Below are 23892 nucleotides of genomic sequence, written 5' to 3'. Positions count from 1 at the left end.
GCGTATCTCAATAAATAACAAATATTTCCATTCAAAAACGACACAGGCGGGAGCTTTGTTTTTGTCCCATTTCGTTTTCTACTCTGTTGCATTCATCTTCAACCATTTTCCATGCGATAAGTTTTAGTCTTTAATTTGAATCGAGTTGTTGTTCGATTTATCAAGAGTTCCCGTGTTTTATAGACGTTTTTGGTTTGTTTTGCTAATGCTTTGCCCAGTTTTTTTTGGTGGATCCTTTTTTTTGGTTTTATTCTAAGTGTACACGTTCATTGGTTGGGAGCCCATGATTAAAAATCGTGGGTTTGTTTGCGTTTTGAAACACACAATAACGACCCTGTTATCTCTTTCTTTGTCTCTCTTTTTTCACTTTCTTTCACGAACAGTGGGTAGTGCGGAAGATTTAAAGGCGCGTAGTAATATATCTGTAACTCCCTGCGTCCCATCGTCGCGAGAGTCCTTCGCAGCCTTTAAATGAGTTCGTCGGACTACCCGCCAGTTCGTGGCAATAAAGTTAAACAGAAAAAAAACGCTGGAAAACGCTTCGTTAACTTAATCCAACAAAGGCAAGATCAAACGTTATTGCTATTATTGCAGTGTGAGGGCAAGCGTTACCGATGCTTCCAGGCGGGCAGATTGTATTCCTATTCTCACACTATTTCACACTACCCAATACAGGGGGTTGGAACGCTTCCGGAGCGTTCCGTGACGGGACACGCAGCCCACCGGCACTTGAAGGTGAGCGGACAGGCTCGGAAGCGTGCGTCTGTAGCGTAGACGGGCGCGTATCGCGTCGCCCGTGGCTTGTCGCTGAAATCTTGGCGCTTTTTACTAATACTTAATAGCGATGAGCGTTAAAAAACACCCATGTTTAGTTTCGAATATATTGTTTATACTCTGGCTAGCTACATGTTTCCTCGTGGTTTTTATAGGTGTTAGGTGTGTGTTGTTGTGTTAACGCGTAGTTCAACTGCGGGTCTACTAAGTCAGTCTTTTCTTTATAATTTACTTGTTTTTTTTTTTTAATTTTAATTTTATGTGTGGTTTTGTTTGTTTTTAACATTTAACCATTCGCTCCCAGCTGTGGAGGAGTAGGTACGCGTATGCGAGAGTGTCGAGCACGGTTCGAGCAGCAAATCAGGGTTGCGCCCTCTGTAAGACCTCTCCCGGCGCGGTACTAATACGTAGCAGAAATTGGTTTCCCGTGAAGCATTCACCAGCGTGTGGCACCGGTTAGCTTGACGAACGGAACTCGTGATGATTTTCAACATGGGCTTCCAAACAATGAACACACTTTCTCATCTCTCGTACACCGTTCGAGGCCTCGAGGATTGATGATGACGTTTACCGCTTAAAACTGGTGGCCCGAATGTTCCCTGACGTAATTCGGTCAGTTTTTGGTAGCGCTTTTGTGAATTATATTAGATTCCATTTTTTTTAAATATGGAAATTACTACTTGAGATCTTCCAATTGACGACAGCCGTATCGGAACTAACCGTTAGAAAGGGACATATTGCTAACGAGGGTTTTTTTTTTATCAATTGACATGTTCTTTTGAAGAACTGAAATTAACCATCACAAACAAACCCAAAATGAAATGGAACCGTTTTTGAGCCATCTGGTGATGTGTTTCTTTCCTACCTTGTAATATCCTCGTTTTCTTCATGCAACCAACAGTAACAACATCGATAACAGCAACAAACAATGGACTATAGCAAAGAGAACGACAGATATAGGAAAACAAAGTATGAAAAACAAACGAATGAACATTCAGTGCCAGGCGTATGAGTGGTGACGTTGGAATGTAGTTTTCCTCATTGTTTATCCAAACAGATTGAACATATGGACAGAAATGCACAGAAAACAGATGAAAGCCGGGTAGATGGTGTGTAGATGTGTGAGATGTGGTGAGAGATTCAGTGTTTTGTGTGTTTGGGTAACGTTCTGCTTTGTTCTGACTCTCCTTTCAGACACATTTTAGGAATTTAAGCAAATGTTGTGAGTTGAAATGTTGATACAGATGTTTTACATTTTCCTTCTAGTGTGTTTGCATGTTTTGACATGTTTTATATTGTTGCGCTTATGTTTAAATGAACCTTTTTAGTAACTTTTTTTTACCTGAATGAAACGTTTAAACTAACAACAAGCATAATCATAATAATGGATCAACTCGAATATTAGACGTAATCTTGTAACGCTCTTGACTTGTGTTTTTCTTCGAAGGATGCGTTCGATCCACCTCAACATGTAACGCTCTATCACCGTTTTCGCTCCATGATGCGATGTTTACAGTTTAGTTTGCATTCGTCGATGGCATTACGGAAGTCACTGACACTTTGGCTGCGTACGGTAAGCCTTACCTGGTAAGGCTGAAGCACTCCGACCGCAGCCAGCTAATCGCAGTCGTTTCGTCGGTTAACACTGTTCCAAACTGTGTGGGCTTACTCGGGGCACTAGAATCAGTCGTCGATGAGACACGTTTGGATGAGTGCATGGTTGATCACAGCGGCCACCGAGCCTCCGTGCTCTGCCTTCGAAGCTGTTCGAACCCGGGGATGCCCGGAGCCGATTGAGATGGTTTGACCGCACAGTGACAACACAAGCCTTTACTACACTCAAACCTTGCTCGATTTCTCTTGTGGTTGTGTGTATAAGAGAGAGAGAAAGTTGTTTAGTTTAGCTTGGGTGGAATTCACCGTCTGGGGTTTTTGCATTTTCTGCTATCATTCACCTGTCCTTTCTTTTTTTGCATCGCATAGTTTTGTTTATCTTGATCTCTTGTTCCACCATCATTTGCATCGGTGTGTATGAGTGTGTGTGTGCTCGGGTTTCTTTTCGTCAATATTTACTGTTTAATATTTGTTGTTTTGTAGATATTATTGTGCAAATAGACATTTATAAGTAATGCTTTTGATGAGCGTGATTTTGCAAAGTCGTTTGATTTGTTTTTTTTTTTTTCGTATTTTTTGTTGTTGCGAAATAAAGAGTGTGACTGTGTACAATGTGAAGTGAAGGGAAGGTTCTACTGCTGTCTGTGCGGTTTGTGGTGTGGCGTGTATATGGTACGTGCTAGAGGCGTATCTTGCAAGGGTTGCTAAATTGTAACCGTTCTAACACCTGGTATTGCCCCGGTAAGAGGGCAAACCGATAGCTGTACAGGTGCGTTGTCGGCAGAAACTAATCAGATACTGGTATACTGACGCTCATGTACATGCGATGGAGATACTGGAAATTAGAAAGAATGCGCACGCGGTTGCTGGAACTTAGTGTCATCACAAGCGGTTGAGCCCATCGCGCGCGATTTGTGGCGATGGACTTTCCTGTCCGGTGAATGATTGATGTACCATTATGTTCAAGATATTCTGTTTCGAACTCCTAGCCTTAATTGTAAGTAGAATGCTACTCGCTGATTTACACACATTCGACCATTAGCTTAATCTAGTCAATTGCACTGTCCTCTATGAAACTCCTCGGAACGACACTAGAACTGATAAATCCACAACCAGTTTCAAATGAGGGAGAGAAGTAGGAAAACAATAACCTACAGTACGCCTGTACAAGACACCGTAAAACAAAACAGGGAGTAAACAATGACGTTTAAATTAAGCGTAGTTATAGCCTTAATTGAGAAAGGGAAATGATACAGAAACAAATTAAATTAACTTATTGGTAATTGCGTCAGAACATTGAATTCCGGAACTTAACTAAACAAACATTCCAAGTACGACTAGAAACGTCAACTTGAAATTTGTCCCTTTCTGTTTCACTCCCGTTCACTCTCTCTCTCTTTCTCTCCTTTTCTCCTTCACGTACTTCACGCTAGGCATACAGCTTTGGATGGCACTGCCCGCACCATTGACTGTCGCGTGGATGGTCGATTAGAGATATTGATATCATCAGTCATTTTGTCTTTTTTGTTTTCGTTTGTATTTGTTTAATTATTTTGGTTCACTTTGCGCAACCCTGTTGCCAAGCCCTTGGAGAGGGTGAGGGCTAGGTTTCATATGGCTTCGGTGATTAAATCATCTACCAGCCGTTCGCGCTTTTGTCGCATTAATAGCTCCGAGTGTGGGGCTCCTGCTTCGGGGGTTGTAGCTGCACCTTTCGCTTAGTCCATTACCGCTTCGAATATTAGCATTTAAGGATCTAAAGTGTTTGTGTTCTCTGCTTCTTATACTGCTGACTTATCTATACAATATAGCTGCCTTGTCCATGAGAATAGTTTTCCTCCACCGATGTGTACGTTGTGTGGTGATGTGGTGTGATGCGTGTCTCTTACGAAACGGGAACGATCGGATGGACATGTGTATATCTCTTTGTAAGAAGTGGATGGATGGTATGGAACATTTTCTTATCTGGTTGCATCGTTTCGTTGGAAAAAATGATTAAGGTTTTGGTAGTGGTCACCTCCTACCAGATACGTTCTTGGTGAGACTAGCTGTTAATGACCGGTGCTAAATATATTGAACCATTGAATGATCTTCGTTCCTCGAGATGAACTGAACTTTCATCTTGCTGTTGGGGACTAAACAAAGTTTGTAAGAATCACGTAAAACTACTGCATTGACGTGAACTATTGCAGTGAACGAAACGTTTAACACATCGTTTAACTTTATGCATGTGATTGGGAAAAGAGGGTCTGTTTACAGTTGGGTTTTGATTTCGATTTTTACAATGTAGAAGAAAAAATGTACATTTATTTCATACACTTACTTAACTACATGTTACGATCGGCTGTGTATGTGTGTGTATGTGTAGGTGTGTGTTTCACGTGAGAGTGTGTAGCTTTTGTCGCTTATCAACTTGCACAACAAGAATCGTTACAGTTCCGTTTCAGTTTCAACTGTTCAACTTTCTACGCTTGAAATCATGACGGTTTTTTTTGTTCTAACGGGTTGGCTTTCGTATCATGTTTTACTTACTTCCGTAACACATTCACACATCCTCACTCACTCGTATAACAATCCACCAATGCAATGTACACCCGTCCCGTTCGCATGTCCTTTTTTAGCATCCGGACGCATGCATATGATCAACAGCCTTCACTTTCGAATTTGATTCGCTCACGACTCGCCGCACAATCACTCCCCTCAACTGCTCCACTGCTCATCGTATCAAGTACGGAATGTTCTTGCTTTGCTGCTGCTTCTCTTTCGTGTTTGCTGCTTATGTGTCTAGTTCTTAGTCGGTAAATATATGTTTTTGTATATGGATCTATGTATATGTATATATATATAGTAAGATCATCTGCTTTTTTGAGTTTTGACATTTTATGTTCGTTTTGGTTTGGTTTGTTTTGTTCCTCTCCGAATGCAGTTGTTATGTTCAGCCGGTAGAAGTTTTGCGTCCGGGCGAAGTGAATGTAGTGAACACAGCATTGCGTTAGGAGTTACTGTTACTGCATTATTTTTTACCGTCTCCATGTGCTTCTCTTAACCATATGTACAGAATTCTTCAAGTCTATTTTTACAACATCTGTTTTCCCTTTTCACCCAAACGCATTACTGTGTGGGTGTGTGTGTGTTTCTGTTTTGTTTTTTGTTTTTATTTATGATTTGAAGAACAGCTCTTCTCTTCATTCACCTCTACACCTCTTGTTGCAGAAGTCATGATTGGAATTGCTCCTTGCTCCGGGCAATGTGCATGCTTTGGGTTGCATTTTTCGATGGTTTATCTGACTCGCGCAATGTAAAATAAACATGTAACCTTACTATCAGCCCTTTTTTAGCTTTCTGGCTCTCACACTTTCTCTCTCTCTCTCTCTCTCTCTCTCTCTCTCTCTCTCTACGTTTCTCCTTCTAATAGTCTCTGTTTGCTTCCTTCATCACTTTTCTACAGTTTCCTATGTGTTCAATCTAGCACTATAACAGCGATGCTGTCGGGAGCTGCTGTGAAATGTACAACTTAACGGCCTCGAGCCCATCTCAATAAGGCGTCCGCTAATACGTCGAGATGTGCTTTTGTCTGTAAGAAGGGAGCAGAAATGTATGGGTGATTAGCATGAAATACAATATCCTTTTTGGTGCAGTTGAAAAAGTTCCAAAAGTTGTTTTGCTCTAGAGCAACAACCCAAGACGTATTAAATTTCGCTTATTGTTTTTTTGTTTATTATTAGATATGAGGCATAATGGGACGTATTAAAACGGTGCTTATATTTTTATAATTTTAGATCATATAAACAAATTTATATATTCGCAAAATGTAAAAACTTGACAGACAACAGAATAACGATGATAAAAATTAGTTTATTAACCGCTTTTCTTAGCTATCCGTGTGAAACACCAGGCACCTCCATCATTGCAGGCAAATGTCCTGTGATGGAGACGTGTGGTCATTTATAACAAAATGTTTTATTATTATTCTTTTTGTTAGTTTTCCGCAATGGGAGCTTAAACAAATGTAGAACGATATTTTTTGTTCGATACATTAAACTGTATCTTACTGAGATACAGAATGAGAAAATAGTGAGCGATGTGTCGTTTTTCCTCCTGTATCTTCAACTTACCGTTTTGTAGAACATACAAGCCTGCCTGTCCTCGTCCTCGCCTTCGGGGCAGTCGATGAAACCGTCGCATAGCACGTGATCGTCTATACATCGGTACCGGCCTTGCCGATCTGGGGTAGGGCAGGCAAAACGCTCCATGCCGTCCATCGCTGGTGGACATTCTGAAAGTAAAAAGGAAAACATTGCTTATTTAATGGGAAGTATTCTCAATCAGTGTCTATTAAACTCTTCTTGTAAGTTTAAATAATAATTTGCTAGTAATTGTAATGATATTCACGGATTGACGCGTGATGTTGCGAGTTTAACGAGGGGATAAATCTATTTAATTCATTAGCTGTTACATTTCTCCTTTTCTTATGGTACAAAATCACCAAGAAAGTGAATACAAGGACTTTCAAGAGACGCATTTGAATGTGGAAAATAAATAAATGTCGTAAAGCAAAACGCAATTGTCAAAGTAGAAATGGTTCAGACAACAATTAAAACTTGCCATAAAACAGTTTATTGTTATGTAAATTGTTCTCACGACGACAAGAAGCGCACAATTACTGCGTATGCGACATAAGAAAAGCAAGATTCTACAGGCAAAATCTCCCGGCAACCGTGGGTGGAAGAATCAATTTTCCTAAATGTGCCGATCACACGCTAAAGATAAGCGACATAGCGACATGGCTGGAAGCGAAGGTTGGGCGTTCCCAACAAACCAGCCAGACAGGTAAATCTAGCGATCGAAGAAAGGCTTGCAAGACGAACCCATTTATTTTCGGAGACTGGTAGCGAATTGGTTTCAATCCGTGCCAGTATTTATGCCGCGACGTGACGATTTTTGCCTTGGCAAATTTCCATTTTCTCCGCAAACCTCCGAGCAGTGTCGGCAGCCTGTTTGCATTATTGTGTCTCGTGCTTTTTTTGTTCGTCCGACCATTTGGCTGGTGACATGAGGCGGTACCGTTCGACAGTCAGTGAATAGAAGATATTAATAATTTTCTACTGCGCTACGGCAAGGGGTCTGCATGGGCAGGAGAGATGCTGTCTGTGATTTATGAAGGTCCACTGAAAATGGATCGATTGGAACTGAATTAATCAATTCTTCGCTCTGTTTGGGGATGTACGCACCAGCTGCACGAGTTACCGCGCTGAAGATGCGAAACGAGCAGGGATAGCGTTGGTTGATTTTAATTGCATACTAAAGACGGTAACTTTAAGCGCTTAACACTATCACTGTGGGTTTATTCTGGACCGATTCATAAAATACAAAATTTTTAAAAGATTGCTGCATCGAATAAATTGTGGATGTTACAGCTGATGTTTTGACAAATTTACTACTGCGAAGGAAAGAATCAGCCAATTTGCTTTTTGTTTTTATCTATTATGCTATTGAGCTAAAAGATACTGGACATGAACGCATGGTGCGGTTCAAGGAACAGCAATTGGTTGTACTCTCACAAATTGAATATCATTTAAAACCAGATGCTACCATCGAACAAAGGCAAGTGTTCGATCGGTTATCGGCACAACATGCTTCGTCATTCATCTGGCCAATTTATTTACTCTCACCCACTGTTCGGAACACGCTTGGTGCGAGAGATATCGATGGAAAGCGTAGCGATGTGCGGTACTATAGCTACCCCACTGGGCCGAGTGGCGGGAGATAATTATTTGCATATTTCATTGATATTTAAATAGCTACATTATGAATTTTGATGAACGGAAAGAGTAAGCAGACTAAAGGCGAAGATAAAAGCTAGATTGTCATCTACTTTCGTTCATATCACCGTTCAATGGTAGGAGGTTATGTATGGAGAATATTTTTTAAAAACATGTATAAATACGATAAAATAATGAAATAAATAACCTTTCTCTGAAATTTACAACGACTGCCTAAACTAAACATTAGGAGCCCTTCACACGATGCACTTTCATGCGTTTTTTTTGCACCTTTTAAAGCATCCAGTAGCACAATTGCTTGGTTGATTCCTGCCGAGGCATGGGTTTTCCTTCTTTTTGATCCTTTTTATTCCTTTTCATTTTCTTTTCGTATTATGTTCTAGCTTTTAATTTCATTTCATTTACTCGTGGCTGCAGATTGGTCCACATTCATCCGGATGGAATTTTTGTGTGGTGTGAACTTGGGACTGCAAATTTACCAACGGGCCACCCCGTTGGGCTAGCATTTATAAATAAGCATAAGCTTGAGACACGAAAAATAATTCTAAACTCTAAAAAGTGATTGGGGTCTTTTGGTGTTTCGACGACTTTGTTAATTTCAAAGTCACAAGACTTTATTTAAATGTTAGTTTGAGACTCCTAAATTGTATTTTCACTTGTACAAAATTGTAAGATTTTTAAAATCAATAACAAAAAAACATACTCAAGTGTACAGTTTGAAATAGCCCTATAATAGGTTTCAGGGATTGGGATCATTCAGCTTTCTATGGACTCTACGGACATATAAGAAATAATGATGACCAGACATAATGTTGATAGTACAGAAATATTATTTTACATCGGTAATCTTTAGTAAAGCTTCCAGCTAGAAATTTCTGTCTGTGAAATCCCACTAAGATCTGTTAATCTGAAGCGCATGTTTCAATTAAGCCAAGAAAACAAACCTGCCAGCAGCTTAACGACGGTATCGGATTATTTATGAACTTACCCATGGGGGTAACCATTGTTGAAAAAGGGGCGGTACTAAATTCGACAACAACCAAGTCCCTGCTGGCTAGCAAAACCACCCTTCCGTGCGCACCTAGGCGCGCTTTATTGTAGCAGTAGCCACTTTCACCAGGAACGGGCCGGTTCACGTGGGACGTGGAACGTGAAATCCGGCCAAACAATGGTGAGCGTTTATCGTTCGACTAGATTGGAGATATTCGGGATCCATTTACCGAGCGCCCGTTCGCCACATTACTCACCGCCTTCAAATTCCATATTTTCGTCCCACATTATCTCGGCCGATGTTCGGAAGGGACGGAAGAAGATGGTAGGGTTAGGATGTAAAGGAAGGATCTTTTCTAATTTATCGACTTTGCAGAAAACTTTGTCCCACGCCGAAACATCTCAAACCAAAAGTCAACCAACCCACACACCATTCATCCGTTTCGGCGTATCGTTTTTCAACCCCGTACGGTCCCGCTCCAACCCTCCACCCGGCGGTTGTGTGGCAAGCGGAAAAAGTGTCCAAGAATATGCTCCACTTTCGGACGGGTGCGGGAAACGGTACCGGAACCGTGCGAGCCCGGCAGAGAGCGGTGCGGTGGTACGGAAATCGTTGGATGGATTGCATCACCGCGCCATCGCCGCATGTGTTGCGCTCGACGTGGCACATATTTTTCCGGGCACACTCGCACTCGCTTATGCACCAGTTCCAGCAATTGGCCGTGCGGCAGCAGTGTGGCGTCGTCTGCGATGCATTTATCTTCGCAGACCATTTCACTTTTCGCCATTATGTTAAGCCATTTATGTATGTGCACCCATATCGGGTGTGCATTCACATGTTGTGCGTGCATGTGCATGTGTGTGTGTGTGTGCTTTTCTGGGCTAGAAACGACTGGTCAGCTTCAAATTTGCCACCTTCCGAAGCATAACTCCTACGCGCGCGCACACACACACACACACACCCAAATACTGAGAAGTGGTCAGCAAATGGCCATTAAATATGTCACCAGTAAGGCGGGAGCACGCGGAAAAGGGTGGATTCATTTCCATCGTCTCTATCGCCAGCAAATGGGTGCGAAACGGACGCGCAATTATGGCTATAAACTGCTTCGTTAGCATCGCCAGCCTCTTGGAAAATGGATCGTGTTTGAATGAGCAATTAAACACACAAACTCCCCGAGTGCCGGTGAACAATAGGTCCCCTCGAGCATTGCAAAGAACGACAAATGTTGCAACAATTACCAATCAAACTCCATTCCACATGCCACCGTACCACCGTACGGCCGTATTTTAATGAGTGATTGGCAGAACCTTCATCCGGTGGGGAAACACGATTTCGTGGAAGAGGTTATGCAGTGTGTAGCTCCTATTTTTTTGTTGTTGTCTTTAGTCCTCACGTTGCCTTTATTTACCCCAAACGATGCTTTTTTTTTCATTAGTGTAAAGTTTTTCCAGGTACGTGACAATACGATATGCAGCTGCCAAAGGCAGCAAAGGGATTAATTTTCATCCTGCCTTCCAGGAAGCTTGGTTAACCACCGGCGACATTTTCTAATTTTACGCTGCATGGCGCGCATATTTTCGAGCAAAAAAAAAAAGGCAAAACAAAACACCACAAAGAATTATACGACATAAGGCCGGGTTTCGGGCGAACGTTCCGTTACGGCTGGCACGGTTCATGCTCAAGCAGAATGGCGAAGGAATACAGCCAGGCTACAAAAATTATATAAATAAAATAAAATACTCCTTAACAAGGTAGATTACCGAAGCATAAGCCCAATAAAAACACATCTTTAAAGCATTAAATTTGCACCCCTTTATCATAACGGTACAATAAGCTTCGAAGTGAGTAAAGTAAAAAAAAAACAGATGTTTCCTTCAGTGTGACATTGCTGTTGCTGTGAGCTTTAAGCTCCGGCAATCACGTCGCAACTAAAGCGTTTCTTGGGAACACAATTAGTGCAACGATACGCTCGCTGAAGTGGGTTTGCGGTGAACAAATGTCATCGGTTGATTCTTGTGTAAACAATGAAAAAATCATAAAACATTGCAAACAAACAAGTTCAGATTCAACAAAAACTTAGCCTTCAAAGAAGTAGTTTAACAGTATTGTAGTGCTTATAGCCGAGTAGCAGGCAATTGTTTCCTGGGAGTTGAGTTTTTACGGTGAGCAAATAGTTTGTGGAAACCCACCGATGGAAAACCAACGATCATTAATTAGTGTGCGGCAATGGTTTTAATTAGCTGCCCAGTCAGAAGGGTGAGAAAATCAACAACATTGGAGAACGCTACTAGGAAGAAAGGCGACCGTGAGACCGACGAGGAAATGAGTGTGTGAGCGATGAGGAGAGAACTCACGCTCGGGAGCGAAATACAACAAGTTAAAGGCAATCCGTCCGACAAAGGTGGTTAGAATGGTAAGAAGGAATAAAACGTCTCGTTTTTCACTGTTTCAACATGTTTTCCCGCGAATTTGGTCACCTAGCTGTAGAGAGACTTTGCGCACCGGTGTGACAACAAAGAAAAACCATACGCTTAAGCGTCATGGTAAGGTGTGTGACCCGGATGTGGAAAGCAATGCGGTGAAGGATATGCCGCAGTAAGCGACTTTTGGACTTGTTATGAAAATTTATGGTTGCACATAGTGGTGGCCGAACGGTGGGTTGTGTTTTCCAGCGCCCGGTGCGTTCTCGTCCGGTTTTGCTGTCATCTGTGAGGTGCAGTTTGCTGGCGTGTTATTTTATGTTTTACCCATGGCCCAGTTGATTCATCGTACACACGCCCAAGGAAAGTCGCCTCGTTGTGGGGAAAGTTTTTGTTTTCTCCGTATTTTTTTTGTCTTCGGTCAGGTAGTTTCCGTCCCAGCAAGCGTGATACGGGAGCAGCAAAGAAAAGAAGCTTCGAGGTGAAGCTTTCCCGGGCGGGGAATGAGTTGGGTTCCCTCGTCAGTAAACCGCACCTTTCACCGTGGTGACCGTCACTAGCATCCCGCAACGGGAAGGTTAGCAGTTGTGCAGCGTGGTGAGAAAGTTTAGATCGCTTGCTGCTAATGCAGACGAAGAGGAAATGAAGCTTTTTTTATGCAAGCAGGACTCTTTTTCCTACACTGTACTGTCATTTTCATACACTTTGCCAGACCGCACACTCAACCCAGCGTGCAGCAAAACTCTTATAACGGGAGCAAAACAAAAGAAAAAACAACGTTAAGCTTCACGGAAACGGTCTCCACTAACTGATATTAATGGCCTTTCCGTAGGTAGGTGAAGAAATCGTTGGTGATACCGCTGGTGCCGCTAACAGAAACTTATTGGTCAAGGTCGTTCCGTAGCAAAAGCGGCATCTTCCGAAGAAAATGCAATGCAGTGGTGAGCTCTGGGAACAAACATACAGGGCTAGCCGTGAAGTCTCTCTACGTTGGAAGTCTTCAGTAGAATTGGTTAACAGTTAATGGAAAATTTCCTATAAATATTGGATATATATTGTATGTATCTTCTAAATTTTGGATTAATATTATTAGTTATTAAAAACTGTTGGATTGGACACATTAATGGAAATTTTCTAACAGCTCGATCGTATCTGTTTGAAACTAAATAAAACAGACAAATGTTCTACATTCAGGAAACATGTTGTCCTTCTTACGTCACTATACTTCGTAAGTCTTCGATCAATTTCTACCAAGTCCATTACCAGGCACCTTTCCCCCAAAAAAAAAAAAAAAAAACTGACGATTTGAATTTACGTCACTGACACCGATACCAAAGCCCGACCTTTCAGTTTCGAGCATAAGTCCTCCACCCATTCCTCGAATGGAAAAGTTGAGACTTTCGGAAGCCGAGCATTCCCACATGACCACAACAATGAACTTACACGTGAAGTTGCAGGACGTCAGACAGTGGAAAGTGAATTTTCCATCCACTTAGCAAGTGAAAATGGGCACCCAGCCCTGATTTCACCCCCTGGCGAAGTGAAACGGATACGTCATTTAATTCCTGCCACGGCCATTACTTTCCGATTCCGGCCCGAACACATACGCACCCCAATGCGTGTGCGTGTGTGTGTGTGACCTGCCCGTCGAATCCAATTAATTCGATCACAAGGTTTCTCCCATCGATACGAACACATGGCCAGAAAAAGGTCAAATAGGGATGGGGAAGGTGATGGTTTTTTTTTCTTTTTGTTGGAGAGGATATCACTACAGGCCTTCCGGAATTGAACCCAAGAACCCACCAAGTACCTAGTAGGATGATGATTAAGCGCTTCCGAATTGGGGAGGGTTTTTTTTCCTGCCTCTTACTCCCGATCGTTCATTCGCAGACGTCATCTCGAAATGTGGGGTCCAAAAAAAAAAAAAACCATAGAATCGATTGGCATCCGATGAGCGAGAAAAGATGATTGATTGCGAGACTGGGATATTCACGCTGTCACGATTTGTCATGTTCGTTCAATCTCAGCAAATCTACCCGACGCTGCGAACCTTTTCCGCATCAATGACCGATGTACGATTTGTAGGCGTGATCGACAACATGCACATGCTGTGTGCGCGTCTGGGCACTGCTTGAGTATATGTTTAGGAGGAACAGACAGAAAATGTAACGAAATGCAGTTAGAAACTGCTCGACATAATAATGGAGACGCCCGGTAGTTCATGATATGCACGATTGTGGGGTTAACTGAAGTACGGATTATTGATTGCATGAAACAGCCAAGTCGATGTTGAAGTTACCATTGAAAACATGAAACATTGATGTGCACATTCTGTTTGTGGGTTTTTTTTTTCAGGCCTTTTGAATGTTTGTGTGGGTAGGTCTTCGACATTTTTGCAAATGCAGTTAGAAAATGCAATGAGAAATTGCAGCTCAGCTTGCTTCTTTTGGATCGTTCGAATTCACCTAAGCTTGCCTTCTTGACTTCTCGGTTTCTTGGGATTCTTCAAGACTTAATGGAATTCTTAACTTTACTTAATTGGAATTAACTCAGATACCTCAATCCTAGATCAGCACTAACATTACTTAAAGACAATTGAACACCCATTTTCCTATTAAAAATTCTTATATTAAACAATTTCTAATCCGTTATTCCGAATTCCATAACGCATTTCGGATCTAGAATCAGTTTCGACTTTGAAATGAAGTTTTGAACAGCTTAAGCCCACAGAATCATTAAAATTGTTCTTCCATCAATTGATTGCTTTTGGAACTGAATTTGTTGGTGAAAAATTTAATGTTTGTAATAATGAATATTGCTGGCAGTTCATTTTATGCATGACTTTAACGTTTACTGCAATATGGGTTTTCTGTTTTTAACAACCAAACATCATTTTTGTGACATTTTGGTTTAAATTTTAGACTGCTCCAACGTTACTCTTTCTTTCTCTGTCGCTCGCTCTCTCTCTCTATTTTCTCAACAATGAGAGTATAAACAAAAGCCAAAAAGGGGGGTTTTCAATCCCCGTACTTACGGAAAATCTAAATTCACAATATTTTGAGAATATTTTTATTTGCGAATTTTGACAAATGAACGAAATAAATTTGAATGATAATATTTACTAAACCACAACTGCCATTCCAACGATTAGCAGTGTTTGGTAAAGAGTATTCAATATAAGTACTGCTTCAATGAAAGTTGGTGAAATTTAGAGCGCGATACGACATAACCTATAAACGTTGTACCATAAATTCTTCAATTTTCTATCGTTGACAAGCGGGAAATAGTAAATTTGTGTACATTTGTTTAGTCGCTTGCTGTACAAGTTGTAGAATAGTTAAGTAAGAAGCATGGGGAACACACATCAAGATAGTTAAAAGAACATTGTGAGAACATCAAAATCGTCTTAAATAATGCTCAATATTAGTTTATGTATGATAATATACCATGTTGTGCATGAAACAGTGAAGATTTCGTGACATCGTGTTTCATCAATCGGTTGATTAAAGCCATAAAATCAGCGTTAAAAATTGAAGAATTGATACCTTATTTAATAAAAATGACAGTTTCGATGGGATGGGATGGTGTGGGACCCAACTAATAAGTAACTTAACAAAAAATAGACTCATCCAGACTGGTAGCAGTCGAACCAGCACCTCGAAATTCAACAATAGCTCGATCATGCCGAATTGAACTGTGAAGCAAATAGCTTTGCCGAAGAATTATCTAAAACAAACCCGTAAAGATCCACCAATCGCCATCTTGTGCATCGTAAGTTTGATGCACAAACAACGATGATAAAATTGTTCGCCCGAGGTGCTCTTTAAATGTTGCCGAACGAGAACACGGAACAATCACTTTGTGGCAAAACACGAAAAGTCATCAATAAGTTGCACCAGCCGACGATCGGGGGACCGAGCGCCCTGTTAAAAACTGTTCCACAACCTGCAGCGGATGTGTGCGATGGTTTGTTTTACCATGCTGCCACCGCCAATGGAACGGGGGATGTTTATGCTGCTCGGCTGCTCTGCCCTAGAGTGCCGTGTGCGTGTGCCAACTTTCTCCCACTGAACTTTCTCCTAAGCTGAACCGATCTTGCTTTCGCCCGTATCGGTCTCGTTAGCGTCGTCGCTGCTGGTCTCGCTGCTGGTAAATTGCGCTTTGTCTCGTTGTTTTTTTGCGAACGTTCGTGTAGGTGGGTGTTGCGATTGAGCTCAGCGCTGAAAAATGCGTGAAAATTCCACCCCTTTGCCCTTTTCCTGTCCATCGCTCTCCACCCCCTTCCTGGCCTTTTCAAGAAAATGGTAAATTTCCTACCATTCTCAGCACAGTTTTTCATTCTTTTCCGTACGGTGCACGGGCCGAGGTGGGCACAGGCGAATGGAAGAATTTCGGCGCAACGAAGAATTCACTTCCCAGCGGTGGAAAAAGGGCAAACCGATGGCAAACCGTTGTGTGGGTGCAAAATTCGCAAAAGTATGTGGTGGCAAAATATCGGTGCCAAGTGCCAGCAAATCCGTCGCCGAGTTCTTCCTGTACGTATTGTCCCATCCGTCCCGCTCATCCCGCTCACGCCCACCACTACCAGCAACCCGACCAACATGGATGCTGGACCTGGGATAGTGGTTGGACGTTGGAAGGGGGAAGCGGGCGGGAGCGGTCAGCCGTGAGGGTGGGTGGGAAAACAAATCAAATGATACACCAACCACCCCAATTTGTCTGGACCGTGTGGCGCCAGGGCGATTTCGCCCGATTCGGTTGTGCTACTGTCAGAGCCGTTCTCCCGCAACTGACACTTCTAGATTGCATTCGTGGGATTTTTTTTCGCCTCATTCTTGTGTGTGTGTGTGTACGAATGGTTATGGTTGTCTTCAGGATTCTTCCCTAACCCCACCCCCTACCCGCAAATCCTGTCTTTCCCGTGTTTTTGGGTGTTATTTTTCTCTTTTCGCTCTTAAATTCTGGATTGAAACCGAACCGTTGTCGACGGTCGTATCCGCTTTGGTTTATTTTTCCGTTCCGGCCACACGTTGATCGTTTTCGTAGTCGTTGTGTCGTCATCATACGGCACGGTGTGCTGCCTTTGCTGTCGTCACCGGTTGCCCGGCTCGGCTCGGCGCTACCGTACCGGGTGCTAGCTCCCGCTTGTTGTTTGGCAGTTCGAGATCGGGAAAGCGCTGCACCCGGGTATGCGAAATCTTGCCGGAGACGCAATGTCTTCTTCTTCTTCTTCTTCTTCTGCCCCCTTCGCGAAATGTGCGAGTGCGCATGTGTGTGTATGTTGGTCGTGGCTGTTTGCGTAACCGTTTTCCTTTACGGCTTTGTCGGGTGATCCTGCCGGGTCGGTCTACTGCAGGCGCGGACAGAACTCCATCGTTTCGTCATCGTTGCACCGCGAATTCGTCTATCTTGGACGAGTGTGTGGGAGAGTGTGTGAAATATCCCACGCGAATCGTGCGGAAGGTACTTGTCGCTGGGGAAAGGCTGGTGGACGAAGGGATAAAGCCACCAACAAGGCGCCTCACTGAGATGTTTGTGGCTTGCTGGCCCGGACTTTAGTAGTTTTGATTTTTGGGGGGAAATTTGGGTGGGGGTTTGTTGCTCGAGCATTCTTTTTGCTCGCCGGTGTCGTAACGCTCGCATCGTAAAGTGTAGCCGTGCTGGCAGGTGATTTTCCGGTGTTTCTTGTTCGGGCGTGCAAGCATCGGGGGCTGACAATGGCATAGCGGACGAAACGGATGCAGGTCACACGAGGGTACGTGTGTGTGTGTGTGTGCGACGATTTGTGCAACGTTAGCTCGATGTGGAAGTCAAAGACCTCGTGAGAACTTTCCCTTCGTATCGAAGCGAGACAGCAAAAGGAGAAGAAAGCACCATTCCGGCGATGCATATGGAGATGTGGAGTAGCAAACCCTTGTTTTTGGAGAAACGGTATGAAAAATGGCGACATTCGCCACTCAAAAGTGCCGTTGAAGCGCATTTCTGCTGTTGTTGCGTGGAAAGGATACAACAAATAGCTTGGAATTTCCGTGCGCGAGGTTATTAGATTTCGGGTTAGACTACGACCGAGTGAATCATCATTTCCGTTCGTTACAGTTTTGTTCCTTTCGCACCGCCTGCTAGCTGAGTGCGTTTGGTGTTTGTTCGTTGATATGTTGCAACTGCACTACCACTGGAAGACATTCGGCATGTTTTTTTTTTTCTTCCCACATCCCGATATCCTGTTACCGAGAGAAACCCTTTGCGATACAATGGCAGAATGGGGTTTTTGGAGGAAGACATAAGTATCGGTTGCGTTTCAACAATCTTTCGCTGATGGTATGACAGATGGGAAAGTTGTTGTTTTTCTGCCCGATTGAATCGTGTAGAGAATTGCTCATCGGATTGCTGTGATTAAAGTGGTGCCGTCGAATGGTTTCATTTATTGGAAATATTTTGTGTCATGGCTTTGAACGATTTCTGTCGAACATTTTAAACTATGCCATTAATATTTAGCACCAAAATAATATTTTAGTTTATTTATCCAATGTGATGGCTGTTGTCGTATTATCATGCTTCTTACTTCTTTATCGACACAACAACCGCAAACATCATCTAGTCCTGGCATTCTTTGATGTTATTAAATCGTATCAGAATAGTCAGTCTTGCGAACAGATGATTGGTCTAGATGGGATTTTGTACCGGTCCTGTCGTATGAAGACCAGCGCCGGTACCAATAGACTACCGGGCCGACCCGTGGCCATTTGCTCTACAGATTCTCGCTTCGATTGATAGCTTCTCTGCCCAGTAACGACCAGTAACATTCTGTTCATAAGTGTCAATGTCGATCCACCGTTCAAACTGTTCGATTGTTTTCAATTACTGTGTGTCAGACATACTATTGATTACAAACTTGACTTCCCTCTGCTCCATATTAATTGCAATTAATTGTAGTATGTAATTGAAATTAGTAAACTCCTAGGTTTTCTTGGTACGCTGTCGAACGAATTCGCTAATTCAAATTGCTCTATTTCTTGGAATAAATCATTGGTCAGAAGGGTACTTGCACTCTGTTCAGTAGTTTGATATCCGCCATTTGTTTCGTGGTCAAATAAGATCGAATTGGTTCAGAAAAAAAAAACAAAAAACAACGGTGGCCAGCGAAAGAAAGATGAGTGCTTTTATCTCGATGCTTGGTTACGGATGCTTGCAAAACATACAAAATGTACAAATGTACTGATAGAAAAGAAACTTAAATATTGAAAAATAATATATCATCAAGGATAATTCCACAAAACAATGAATGCATGTGAAAATTTTCATATCATAACCCATTGAATCCAACGATTGGATTCTGCAACTGGTACGATAAACAATGTGTGTACATTGTTGCACCATAAATGCGATCTTCTTTTGGAAGGTTCTGCGCGGCAAGTGTTGTCGTCCGTGCAACGTTGTTCTACCCTTCCGCTAGATGATGCTGGCAAGTAAAACAAAATGGTATCCGAAACAGAGCGAGCGAAGTTTTCCCTTGTTGAATAAACATCAATTTCAACAAACAACGCCGTCCGTTCTGTGCGTGCAATGATGGAATAAGTTCATTTTTCATGAAAGTAGATATTTATGATAGGCAAGAAAAATCTTGCATTTCCATTAGGATTCCAACAGGACCACGTGTACATTGACGACAATAGAAAAGAAAAAAAACCTTGAGCTTTGGGTAAGAGGAAAAATTGAATATACAATTTTCCATCATCTTAATGTTAACGCCATGCTTGATGAAACCTGAGTCGGCAGATAACTTTCGCCACCGTAGCAAACCTTCCGAGAATTTCGATCAAGGGCTACCGAGTGCTCTGGCCAGCAAATTGAGCAAGTTTTCGACCTCCCCCACCAACAAAAAAAGCACCCTTAAAAACCTGTCATTGTGCGCATTTCGTAACAAACAATGGGGGAAACAAAGGGAACACAATTTCTTTGCCATTTTCATCACCGGCTCACGTAGGCTTTCGATTGTTGCTCGTTGTTTTCGTTTTTTTTTGTATGTGCAGCTAGCTATTTTCTGCTGCACGAGGTTTTTTCCTTCATCGCTTACTGCGATCCACCGTTGCTTCGACGATTGCTGGACCCGCAAATTGGTTCCAGGCACGCGCTGTTTGTCTTACCAGCTTCAACCGTTCGTCCCAAACGGTGGCCAGCGAAAGAAAGATGAGTGCTTTTATCTCGATGCTCGGTTACGGATGCTTGCACGGAACAGTAACAACCATTTTTTCCCTCCCCGTTTGATGAAACGATTTTCCTAGCCATGCTGCCGCACCATTAGAGCGACCGAGGGCGTCAGTGCGTACACTGCACGGGTCGCTAGATCTGCACCGATCGTACGTGTGTGTGACGAGTGGGTAAGGCGAGAGAAAAAACTGGTTCCGTGCTTCGATCACACGAACAAACCTGCCTGTCTATCCCTGCGTGTGTTGGTGTCGTGGCACGTGTTGGTTGATTTACTTCCAGTGTTCACCGGAGTAATGGCAAACAAGATAGGAGAAAAAAAACACACAGACAAAATGCCTAAGAGATGGGTTTTCGGTGCCAGCGAGTGTCGTCTACACTTCCGGGAATTGATCCCCATCGGTACCATGGGCGGCATGAACCGTGAACGATGCATCTGTCCCTTCGAAACATTTGCTCATCGATAAATTTTCATCTTGCGTGAAGGTCAAATGTCGTTGCGGAATTAAATCGACCCGAGGGTCTTTCTCACCGAAGGTGTTGTAATTTCTAGCGCTGACAGGCGACGACATTTGTGCCCTTGCCTACCGTAATTGACTGTGGTAGAGTGTCATATTGTCTCTGTCCGGTGTGGAATGAATGTGTGCAAGAGGAATAAATGCAATAAAGACACCTTTAACTACTATTATTGTAGCGGTTGTTAGTGGGTTTAATGAAAATGTTTATAAAACAAAAATCATAGCAAAACAATTTGAACAAAATAAAATTTTGTCGTGTTTCTACCATTCACCACTACTTATTTTACATTTTAGTTATTTTATTCTTCATAGTCATTTTTATCGGCTGTTGACTATGCTGAAATGCAGTAACGCTGTAGCAGAAGTTCTTCCTTATCTAGAAATCGATAAAATAAGTATCAAATTTGGCGTGTTCGACTCAACGAACCCTTAAAATACAATAAAATATCCTTAGAATCGTTAGAAATCCTTAGAGAGAGAGTTAAAGTAGTAGAGAGAAAGAGTTTAACTATTCAGAGCGAAAACCGATGCCAATTACAAAAACGATAAAGCGAAAACGAAAAAGAGAAACAAATCCTAAAATCATGTTTGTGGATCTTAAGTGTTAATAAATATTAAGAATATATGAATCTCAAGAATTGCTGAAACTTTAGGATTCATGAATCTGTTGAGAATTGACTCCTGATTTGAACGAATTGAATGATCATACGAATATGAAGATTCATATGAACGACTCTTCTCAAAAGATACATTAACCATAACGCTACGCAATACAAAGGAAGAGCGAACCTAATTTGTAGTGAATTAATCTCCCACACGCTCTACGATACTTAGTACGAGGACCAAAAACCCGAAACAGCCGTAAGGGATAGCGGGGTTAGAATGTACTTTGTAGAGATGAGAAACGTTACAAAAAATGTGTAAAAAATGCGAAAACGTTTCCATACGTCTAGGTCCTCTCATTTTCCATTAGCTTTCGAATTGAAAATTGATTGTCTGCAACAGCAGGGCTGTAATACTCACACACATGAAACACTGCACTATCGTCTGCGCTTCCTTCGCCCAACAGTTGATTGGCGTTTGCTTTTCTAGCAGGAGCGTGCAACCATAGCAAAGGTATCGGCCGGATAGCATGTCACTTGGTGAATCGATGCAATAGCATCTTCGACAGTTTGCTCGGGTACCAGGTGGCAAAACTACATTACCCATTTCCCGCCTGCGCCATGATCGCACGACAGTCCGGAAAACCGGTCGTTTAGTAAGTGACATTCCATTTTCCACCGAGTGTCCTGGGCGGACATTGGGTGGGTGCAGGAGATCGATAAGTGGTTGGGAAAATTAAAATGAAACGGTACCATCCACACCCGGGGATCCTGTCGGGCAAGTTTCCCGTGCCATTGGTCGCACGATCATGCAGAAAAGTGTTTCCCATTCGGACAAATTGATTTTTGACATTTCCGGTGCTGTAGAACGGTGGGTGTCGTTCGTGCTGCCCCCGGGCGAGTTAAAAGTTCCGAGGGGGCGGACGAATGGTTTGCTGTTTTCGTTTTAAAATGTCATTTGACTATTGATTTGACTTCGGGTGCCGGAATGTGGTCGCTAGCTGTGAAAGTTAGTGTGTTAATAAGCAATGACTGCAAAAGCATTTATTTGCGCAAAGGACATTTGATTGTGTTGAGTATTGGAATTGTTGAAATGGCAAACGACAGGTGCCAGCGAGACATTAACAGCCTCAGGGCTTATGCCACATGATGCTGCTCATTTAATTTCCCCAGCTTAAGCATTTAAGCCGGTGCTTTGTGCTGTAGACCTGATGAAAGCATTCGTCGTATTTGTTTACTCAGTGCCTCAGTGCCGGTTGCAGATGCTCGGGACGAGGATGAGAGTGTCTGCTTGCTGGTGCCCATTAACAGTTGGGTGCCTCATTAACTGTCATGCACCATCCTCCTGCCTGACTGTGTGTGAGTTAAGACGCCACCATCCCATTAGCAGACGGGTGAAACACGAACGCATCATCACAATATTACGCCCCTTACGAAGACCATTAGGAACACTTTTCCGCCTCCTTTACTGTAGCTCCTCGGTAGTCATGAGAAGCCGACACCGACCAGCATGTAACAGATTACAAGCAACAGGATGTCTGGTGATTTACCCTGCAAGGGTCCCGAACGGAAACGGATAAAAAAAAGAGACAACCATGTCCAATCCGAAACTCAAACTTTCAAGTTAATCGACCGAATCGTGGTCGTGGTTTCTCGAGCTCGGTTTATAAACTGAGTTGAAATTTTGCGTGCAATCTCCAAGGCATTAGGCACCACCTCCCACCGGGAACGAGACATCCTTTAACTGCGCGTTAAAGGATTCGGGATTGGGGGCAGCTCTCCTAAAATTGTGTAATGGTGCGAATTGATCCGAGAAGAGCCAAAAATGCTATGCCAAAGGACACGGGAATGCATTCTCCTTGATCAACGGATTAACTTGAATATTCTTTAGGTATCAGTAAAAGGTTATCAAAGACATACAAACGCCAGTCCGAGAAATTTAACTGAGTGTAAAATCGTAACGTTTTCTGCTTTTGCAGTGTAGTAATTTTATATTTCTCGAAAGAATTTCGAGACAGCTGTATCCATACAGGAATTTTCCGTTGAAATTACAATTATTACTGGATGCCCGAACAGGACAATAAGACGAAGTAGGACATTGATAAGTAAGTAAGTAAGTAAGTAAGTAAGTAAGTAAGTAAGTAAGTAAGTAAGTAAGTAAGTAAGTAAGTAAGTAAGTAAGTAAGTAAGTAAGTAAGTAAGTAAGTAAGTAAGAAGAATAAGTAAGTAAGAATAACTGTTGCTCACATTAATTGACGAAAGACAAGTAAATTTTGGATTATTGAACAGAAGTTATTTTAAAAAAGTCTACTCTAATATGGTGTGCTTTCCATATTTCATGGGTCTTTTTCGTGGTTTTTTCGTCCCGAACAGAGCTGTTTTCAGGGAATTTTGATGGTTAATAGTTTTGAATAAGGTGACTATCAATGTATAATAAATCTTAGTTTATTAACAATAGTTGGAGTGGCCCAGTATAGCATCTCGTAGCTCGTAGGTGCTGGTCCACCACGACAGGGCCGAGACTAATTTAAAATTCGGACCGATTTCTCCGTAGCTCGGACAGGGATACAGGGGAAAAATATCTCATATTAGTGAGAAATGGCAGATATGCTCTAGTAGTAGTTCGTTATGCTAAGGAAACAAAACAAGGTATGATGCGTCCTGCCACAAAGGTTGCATCCAGCAACCACTTTTCCAACGAAAAGGCAGCCGCGAACAGTTTCTTTCAACACAAAACTATTTGATGTTGTACAAAGTTTTCGCGTATCCGTGCGTTTATGTTGACGTTAGTTTGGTGGTTTTGGAGCGGAGTTAAAAAGTCCTCTATTTATGGAGTTTCTGTTGTGAAAGCCACTGCTTTTTTCTCTGCTGCTCACTTTTATAACAACGCTTCTCGTGTATTTTGTCGTAGATTGTCCTCGGATATTTCGATTACCGATCCTTGATTAGCTGAACCGTTGCTCGCAACGAGTTGATTCTCAC

At 42.4% G+C, this 23892-nt stretch overlaps 1 protein-coding gene across 1 annotated transcript in view; it reads right to left on the bottom strand.

Moving 5' to 3' along the window:
• Positions 1-5856: 5856 nt before the first annotated feature.
• LOC128707402 (PE-PGRS family protein PE_PGRS26) overlaps positions 5857-23892 on the bottom strand; it is a 49368-nt gene continuing 31332 nt past the window's right edge. Inside the window, exons 2-3 of the mRNA XM_053802354.1 lie at positions 6504-6664; positions 5857-5962 (exon numbers count right to left, since the gene is read on the bottom strand). Of these exons, the coding sequence (XP_053658329.1) occupies positions 5903-5962; positions 6504-6664 (221 nt within the window). The 3' untranslated portion in view covers positions 5857-5902. The remainder of the gene's footprint in view (positions 5963-6503; positions 6665-23892) is intronic.

The sequence above is a fragment of the Anopheles marshallii genome, chromosome 2 (genome assembly GCF_943734725.1).
Source record: "Anopheles marshallii chromosome 2, idAnoMarsDA_429_01, whole genome shotgun sequence".
Classification (NCBI taxonomy): Eukaryota; Metazoa; Arthropoda; class Insecta; order Diptera; family Culicidae; genus Anopheles; species Anopheles marshallii.
This window is presented reverse-complemented; position numbering and strand designations above follow the sequence as displayed.